An 8,477-nucleotide genomic window follows, 5' to 3' on the forward strand; every position below is an offset into this window, starting at 1 on the left:
GACACACGCAAGTGCGTAGATGTGCACAAATTTATGATTTACAATGGAAATCTGTGGATTTGGGGGTAGCCGGAAAGATGTGATTTCAAAGACGAATGCTGCAAAGAACCAGGGCTTGCTTTGTTCCTTTTGCAATTTTTCTTTTCCTTTGCATTGCCGGGCTGCCATGGCAATGTAAGCTTTACACAAGAGGAAAGCGAGCTTAATGCTTCCCGGGTTCCTCTGTAAATACAAACGGAGTTGGAAGCAGCAGGTGGCACTCCGGCGATGCTTCCTTTCATCTGCCAGCCCGGCTCCAGTGTAATTGGGGGAGAGAAATCAGACGCCACCCTGCTTTAAAAGATCACACTTTTCCAGCGTGACTCTTACTTTAGACCCAGGTTCCAAACAGCCATTATCTATGAAATACCAGAATTAGGATTCCATTATATAACGCTGAAATAGTTATGTGATCTTGCATACATTAAAACGATATCTTTTTTCCCTCTCCCCGGCTTTGTTTTTCAGCGGTCGCAGAAGTCAGACTTCGGGATGAGCAATACACCTTAGAACACATGCGTGCCTTCGGCATGTATAATTACCTACAGCTAGATTCCTGGCACCAGGATAATGTTTACTACGTTGATCAGCTCGGAAGAGTCATGAATTTATCTGTTACTCTGGTAAGGCCCCAGTGAGAAAGAAACGAACTGTCGGCCATCCGGGGTTCACACACCCATTTTTTTTTCCCCCACCCAAAGTGTGAATTCTGCCTGCATTTCTTTATAGAGATATTTATTTCCGGCTTTTCTCCCGAGCTGGGACCAATGCTCTCCCTCTAAGCTGTGGAGTTTTGTGAGCAAAAGTTTTACTTTGTGAGCTGCTGGCCTTAAAGTTGTGAGAGAGCGATTTGGCTGCTTCATAAATTAGTCTGCTCTGGAGCCATCCTTCCAGAGCGAAGACAAAAATGTGTGAGCCGGAGGCCAAAAAACTGTGAGCTGGCACACACTAACTCAGCTTAGAGGGAACACTGGCTGGGACTGGAAATGGCTTGCAACACTGCTCCCCCTTCCTTCATTTTATCCTCTCAACAGCCCTGTGAGGTAGGTTTGTCTGAGAAAGAGTGACTGGCCCAAGGTCACCCAGGAAGCTTCCATAGCTGTGCGGAGATTCAAATCGGGGCCTCCTGAATCCGAAACCAGGGGTTCACAGTGTGGGGTTCCCAGGGGCTCCATTGTGCCTACCAACACCTTTTCTGGCACCCACTGAGTGATTTTAGGAAGTGGGAGGGGGGCCAGGTTAATAATGTATGGCTGCGAGAGTTGGACCATAAGGAAGGCCGAGCGCCAAAGAATAGATGTTTTCGAATTATGGTGCTGGAGAAGACTCTTGAGAGTCCCTTGGACTGCAAGGATATCAAATCAATCCTAAAAGAAACCAACCCTGACTGTTCCCTGGAAGGCCAGAGACTGAAGCTGCAGCTCAACTAATTTGGCCACCAAATGAGAAGGGAGCACTCACTGGAGAAGACCCCGATGCTGGGAAAGATTGAAGTAGAAAGGGAAAACAAAAGATGAAATGGTTAGACAGTGTTAATGATGCAACGGACATGAAGTTGAGCAAACTCCGGAGGACAGGAGGGCCTGGCATGATGTGGTCCATGGGGCTGTGAAGAGTTGGACTCGACTGTGCGGCTGAACAACAACAAGGGGCCAGGTGGGGCTTTTGCCCAACCAGGCTTCTAATTGACTGTTGGAGATAGGATTGGCTGTGGGTTTGTTTTTTTTAAATGTTGCTTTGGCAGCAGCTGCCACCACAGCACAAGGGTCTGCACTGTTTCAATGAAGCTAGGCTGTGGCAAACATTTTATGGGTGGCTCCGCCTCCTGCAGCAGCCATTTTGTTGCTACGCTGCCCACCATGCCGTGTCAGAACTCCAAATGTGCCCGCATTTGGGACCCCTGTCCTCGACTGAGACTCTAACCACTATACCATGCCGGCATTTGTCTCCTGGTCACCAATCCTGAGTCTGTTAGACATCCAGTTAGGTTGCTACTGTGACATGGACTAGGGAGTGAGATCTTTGCCCTTGTAAAGGCCCTAGCTGTAAAAGTTGTTCAGTCCTTGGTGTGAAGTCACATAGGGGCACTGTGGGTATCATTGGAGACCACTGAAGTGAGTCATGCTCTTGGCCTTGATGTTTGAGAAGGGAGTGAAAGAAATGTATACATGAATAACCAAAGATGAGAACTGATATAGATAAACACAGAAAGAAGAGAAAATACTGGGGGGCAGAATGAAGAGAAAATACTGAAAATATTGGTAATGTCTCTTTTTTCCACACCCTTGTTTAAAGCAGTATCTATCCGTTGTTAAGAGGTTCTGTCTCTGTTTCCCCTTTTAAGAAAAAGTAGCAGAAGAAAGTTAGAGAAGGGCATAATTTCCTCCGTGCTGTTCAGCTATTTCACTTGTAGCTTTAGTCTCGAGAACTTGTCTTTGCCCACCCACGTGTGTGGGGAGCTTGGAGGAAAGGTTATATCTGCCCTGACTTAGCTCTGCCTGTTTTTGTCAGAAACCCCCCACGTGTTGGAGAATGAGTCGAGGTCACACAAATGTGTGGGTGAAGAGAAAATCAGGGGTCGCCATTGACAGGCTTCTCTGTTCCAGCATCTAACTGTCCTGCACCCGCAAGATTGGCACTTACTTCAACTATTTTAGATATACACTGTTCAAAGCAGCAATATGCTGGTCTACCCATTGCTCCACATTGCCATGTGACATCATAGGCAAGGTATATACATCCAGTATGGTATGGCTTATCTGAAAGTTAGCAAAAAGTGAAATATGGTGCTGTAAGCTTCATAAAAATCTGGACACACACGGCTAAAACAGATAAACAAATATAAAGCCAACAGTCGTGATAGTCTGACCCGCAATCAACAGTCATAAGACTTATAAGGAATGCTGTACATGTATTGTGCTCTGAAGCATTACAATATGATACACAACTTAATAGAATTTATAAACCAAGGTACAACGTCGTCTCCAGATTATTTACCAACGTTTCAAAAAATGAATCTTCTTCAGGAGATATTCTGTAGTGCACAAATTCGTTTAAGTTGTGTATCATATTGTAATGCTTCAGAGCACAATACATGTACAGCATTCCTTATAAGTCTTATGACTGTTGATTGCGGGTCAGACTATCACGACTGTTGGCTTTATATTTGTTTTAGCTGTAAGCTTCATGGCTATGCTGATTCCACTCTGTGTGCTTTAGTAACTTCATTTTATTTCACTGTAGGCTTGATTACCTTTGTCTTAGTTGTTGTCAGTTTTTCCTGTAGTGTTCTGTATGCTTTAAAAGATATTGTCAACTTTTTTTTGTCTTTGGGTTTGTCGGTCCTTTCTTTCAAAGCACCTGGACTTTTACCCCCCTCTTACTTAAAGGAAATTGAGGCTTTTGAATGATTGTTTTCTTCAAAAATACTGCATTCTTCAGGAATAATGTCCGTTGATTTTTTTCCTAATAAAAGGAAAGTACTTTTACTTTTTGAGCTGCGGTGGCTCAAATGGTTAAGAAGCTGAACTGCAGGCTGTGGAAGGTCAGTAGTTCAGCAGTTCGAGACCCGAGTTGCCGCATGACGGCGTGAGCTCCCGTCTCTGGTTCCAGCGCCTGCCAACCTAGCAGTTCAAAAGCAAGAAATTGCAAGTAGATAAATAGGTACCACTTCGGTGGGAAGGTAACAGCGTTCCGTGCGCCTCGGTGTTTAGTCATGCCGGCCACATGACCACGGAAACGTCTTCAGACAGCGCTGGCTCTTCGGCTTTGAAACGGAGATGAGTACCGCAACCCTAGAGTCGGACTCGACTGTCTTTCGAGCAAGGGAACCTTTACCTTTACCTTTACCTTACTTCCTTTTTGATCTCTACTTTTGTCTTTTAGTATCCTTAATATTCTCAAGTGGTTACTCTTTTAAACTGCTACAATGTTTTAATGTAATTTCGTATGCCCCTGTTATTCCTGATGTGTAAAAGAGATTTGTCATTCAGAATTTTTGTACTGGGAGGGCATAATTAAAACGCACACATTTCTTGAGTATATTCAATATGTGATTTCCCCAAGAGGTCCAGTTTCAATGTTCCACATTCCTTAATTATACCAACAAAGTAATTTTACTAATTGGTGATATTTATTGAACAGTATAAGCAACACAGTTCCCTATAATTGGTAGTCCTGCTAAATATGTATTTTAGTAAGTGGTTTGTTTGAACATTTCACATTGCCCCAATTGCACGAACCAGATTGTGCCTTGTTTGAGTATATTTATTACGGTGCATAACAAAGTTTGCACTAGTCCAAACTATTGATTGCACTGGCTATTGCAGATTGCAACTTTTTACTAATCAAATATTGTACTTTTTGTACTAGCGCTTACAAAGCTAATGCAGCATCAGATGAAATTAATTGCATGGTCCAATGTTAGTACATCGGGGGGTTCCCTCCCTCATTTGAAGATAGTATTTAGGCTGTAGACATTCAGATTACTCAAATAGGTTATAATCTCTAATCTCCATTCAAATAATCCCAGCAGGAAAAAGGATGACGTGTGTTTTTATCTGTTCACCACTCTCTGTACTTCTGCTTAAAAATACAAATTAGAAATTGCCTGAGCTTATGCAGAATTTACGTACATGCTTCTCAGTTAGGTGTTCTGAATCTTCTGAAAATATGGTAATGTTAAATAAGAAGATGCTCCTTTCATGGAAGGGCTATCAGTGGCTGCTGGGTGCAGTGGACTTCTACTCCCTCCAGTCCCAGAGGCAGTATGCCTCTTTATATCAGCTGGTGGGGAGCACGGGTTGGGAGGATGTTGTTGCAGTCTCCCTGCTGGTGGGCTTCCTAGAGGCCACTGGTTGTCTGCTGTGTGAATAGAATGCTGGACCTGATGGGATTCTGGTCTGATCCAGCATGGCTTTTGTTATAATCATAACCTTGACCTTAAAGATGAGCAGGGCCATTTAGAAGTCAATTGCCTGGAAACTAGGGGTGTGCAAAAAATGGGTATTTTTCGGTTTTGGGTACATCGAACCTGGAAAAATATTGATAGTTCCCGATATTCTCACATTCCAATACCAATATGGTATTTGGATTCAGGAAATATTTGGGAAATCCAATTTTTTCCTGCTCCATTATACCTTATGGGGAATGGTTCCCATAGGGTATAATGGAGAAGCGATCCGGGGGGGGTATCTGGGGCTTTGGGAGGTGTTTTTTTTACTTGGGGGCACCAGATTTGCAGCATAGCTGCTGGTGCCTCTCCTAAAAAAAACACCCTCAAGTTTCAAAAAGATTGGACCAGGGTGTCTGATTCTATGGGCCCCAGAAGAAGGTGCCTCCATCCTCCGCTGTTTCCAGTGGAGAGGGGGGGAAGGCATGTAAAGAGATCATGATCCCTTTAAATGCCTTCTCCAAGCTGTGCCTCCATGGTGAGTGAACTCCAAAGGTGTTTAAAGGGTTCTTTGTCCCTTTAAATTCCTTCTCCAAGTTGAGAGTTCACTCCAAAGGCATTTAAAGGGACGAAGAGCCCTTTAAATGCCCTTAAACTGTGGCTATCCAGTGGTACCGAAAAATCCTGAATATTTTCAAGATTTTTTGGGGTGCTCATTTTCAAATAGCTGAATCAGTAGCCCACTTGGTAACCAGTTGAAAAAATGCCCCCAAAATACCAATAATGTATTTTGGGGGCATTTTTCCAGCTCTGTTTATACCAAGCACACACCCCTACTGGAAACCACACACATACACACAATAAATCCCAATTTTGCAGAAAGTGTTTATACAGCTCTTGAGGCAACCGAGACCACGTCGGCTTGGTTGGAAGTTAGTTAAAGAGACTGGATTGTTGAACAAATGGGGAGCTTGAAGACTAGGAAGGCGGGTAGCTGGAGGATCCTGGCACAGAGTAGGCAGCAGGGGACAGGTGGCTCGAGAAGGCAAAGCCAAGAGAAACAAGTGGAGAAGAAGCAGGAGGATGGGTTGCAGAGGTCACAGGCTAGTGGAGGAAGGCTAGGGTACAAAATTGGGCGGGGTGGAGCAGGTGACCCTGGTGACCCCCAAGGATGAGGCAAGATGCTGCTAGGAAACATTAGCAGTGCATGTGTTCTAGTTCAGCATCTAGCATTTTGAGTGTGTTTGTGTGTATGTGTAGGGGAACCCTATGTGGTGTGGGGATGGCAGAGGGCATCTCTGTTGGCTTGTGGTGGCCGTTGGCAGCCCTGCGGGGAATGGATGGACAAGTGTGTTTTGGAGGCTGCGGAACTGAAAGACCAAAGAGGCAGCAGAGTGATGGTGACCTAGTTCCGCACTTGAGTTGAACCTCACTGCCCCCACTGGTGGACCTCCTGATGGCACCTGGTATTTTTGGCTACTGTGTGACAGAGTGTTGGACTGGATAACCCACCAGTCTTTTATTTGGCTTCAGGTCTCCCTAAAGCAGGGGTCCCCAGCCCGTTTGCACTTGTACGCACCCTTGGAATTTTGTGGTGGGCACAACCGCAAAATGGCTGCCACAAAATGGAGGGGGAGCCAGCCACAAAATGGCTGCTGCAGCTTAACTTCAGTCACACAGTGAAGATCCTTGTGTTGTGTTGGCAGCTGCTGCCAAAGCCACACTTTTAAATATCTGCACAGTAAATCAGAAGCCTGGCTGGGCAAACCACTCAGTTTCTAAAAACTCTATGTGGGCACCAGAAAAGGTGTTGGCAAGCATTGTGGCACCCACAGGCACCATGCTGGGGGCCTTGCACTAGAAACTATCACTCCTGAAATACTATCAGGTTGGAGTGGCAAAGAGTCAAGGCCAGTGAGGAATGCAAGGTTCCCCCCCCCTCCCCCTTTAAGCATAGCAAGAGGCAAGTAATCCGGTCCTGTGGTTCTCATGGGTAGGAAGGATTAGTTGTTGAAAAGACTCGCACCTCCATCGGTACACCTGAGAGCCAGTTTGGTGTAGTGGTTAAGAGCGCGGACTGTAATCTGGGAGAACCGGGTTGGATCCCCCACTCCTCCACTTGCACCTGCTGGTGTGAACTTGGGTCAGTTACAAGTTATTTCAGAGCTGTTCTCTCAAGAGCAGTCCTCGAAAGAGCTCTCAGCCCCACCACCCTCACAGGGTGTTTGTTTTCAGGAAGGGAAGGGAAAGGAGATTGTATGCTGCTCTGAGCTCCTTTGGTTAGTGAAGGGCGGGGTATAAATCCAATCTCCTCCTCCTCTTCCTCCTTAATTGAGGTGTATTGTAAGGCCAAAATATGGCACTTCTTCCTGCAGAGCTTGTTTTTGCTGAGAAAAATGAATGGAAGTATTAAACTTATTGTTTCTGCGAATCTCTCTGTGGCCTGCTTCCAAAAAAAAATTACACATGCCCCGAAAGTTATTTCTTTTGTACACTTTCACCTCGTACTGCTGCTGGCTTTGGATGTGGCGAGTTTTAACCTTCCTGATTTCTGCTACAGACTTAGAAATTACAGATCCAAGTGATGTACGGCTTCTGAGTTATCTGCAAGTGGTTTCGGCAAATGGGTCAGGAAGTCATTGTGTGTGTCTGTGAGTGAGAGAGAAAGAGACAGAGAAAACGAAAGGTTCGTAGGCAGTGTTAACTGTTAAGGAGCTGTTGCCTTGGAAACTGATGCTGATTGACTCTTTGGTCCGTGAAAAATGAGTACTGACTTTAGATTGGAGCTAATATTTAGGGGACAGCGAAGAAGTGGTTTGCAAATGAAATCAGCCTCCGTAGCCCTGTTCGTAACCACAGACTCTTTTAAAAAGTGTTGGGGGGGGGGGGCTATCAATGGATAACAAAGATTCCCCCCCACACACACCTTTTTGATGTGAGGTGGTGTCAAAGAAGTATCTGATTAACTGCTGGCTTTTAGACTTATAAACAGAGTGGTCTTTGGGTTTGCTAGTTTTTTCTCTGTCCCAGTACTCTCTGCTTGCAGGGCCATATAATCAAAGTCTGTGGCATTCCCTGGTCATCATTATCTATTACCTGAAGCTCACAGAGAGAGAGAGAGCCAGTGTGGTGTAGTGGTTAAGAATGGCAGACTCTAATCTGGAGAACCGGGTTTGATTCCCCACTCCACCACATGAAGCCTGCTGGGCGACCTGGAGCCAGTCACAGTTCTCTCAGAACTCTCAGAACTCCCCACCTGCCTCACGAAGTGCCTGTTGTGGAGAGAGGAAAGGAATGTGGCCGTAAGCCACTCCTTAAAGTAGAGAAAAGCAGGATATAAAAATCTATTCTTCTCCTCTTCTACATGGTGTGTTCAAAATCTCCAGTCAAGAACCTATGTGGGTAACTGGACCACTCGCTCAGCTTTACCTTTCTTAGAGTAAGGTTAGGAGGATAAAATGGAGGGGAGCAGCATGTACACAGCTTTGAGTTTTTAGTCAGAAGGTGGGATGAAGTGTAATAGACTACACGGGTCATTTCGTAGAAA

General features: G+C 45.1%; 1 protein-coding gene across 1 annotated transcript in view; it reads left to right on the top strand.

The window, feature by feature from the left end:
- NUDCD1 (NudC domain containing 1) overlaps nucleotides 1-662 on the top strand; it is a gene marked incomplete at its 3' end in the record, with an annotated part of 12,566 nt that extends 11,904 nt beyond the window's left edge. The window contains exon 2 of the mRNA XM_015427441.1: nucleotides 508-662. Within this exon, the coding sequence (XP_015282927.1) occupies nucleotides 508-662 (155 nt within the window). The remainder of the gene's footprint in view (nucleotides 1-507) is intronic.
- Nucleotides 663-8,477: the final 7,815 nt, after the last annotated feature.

Source organism: Gekko japonicus, unplaced genomic scaffold (genome assembly GCF_001447785.1).
Source record: "Gekko japonicus isolate JY-2015 unplaced genomic scaffold, Gekko_japonicus_V1.1 scaffold2929, whole genome shotgun sequence".
Taxonomy (NCBI): domain Eukaryota; kingdom Metazoa; phylum Chordata; class Lepidosauria; order Squamata; family Gekkonidae; genus Gekko; species Gekko japonicus.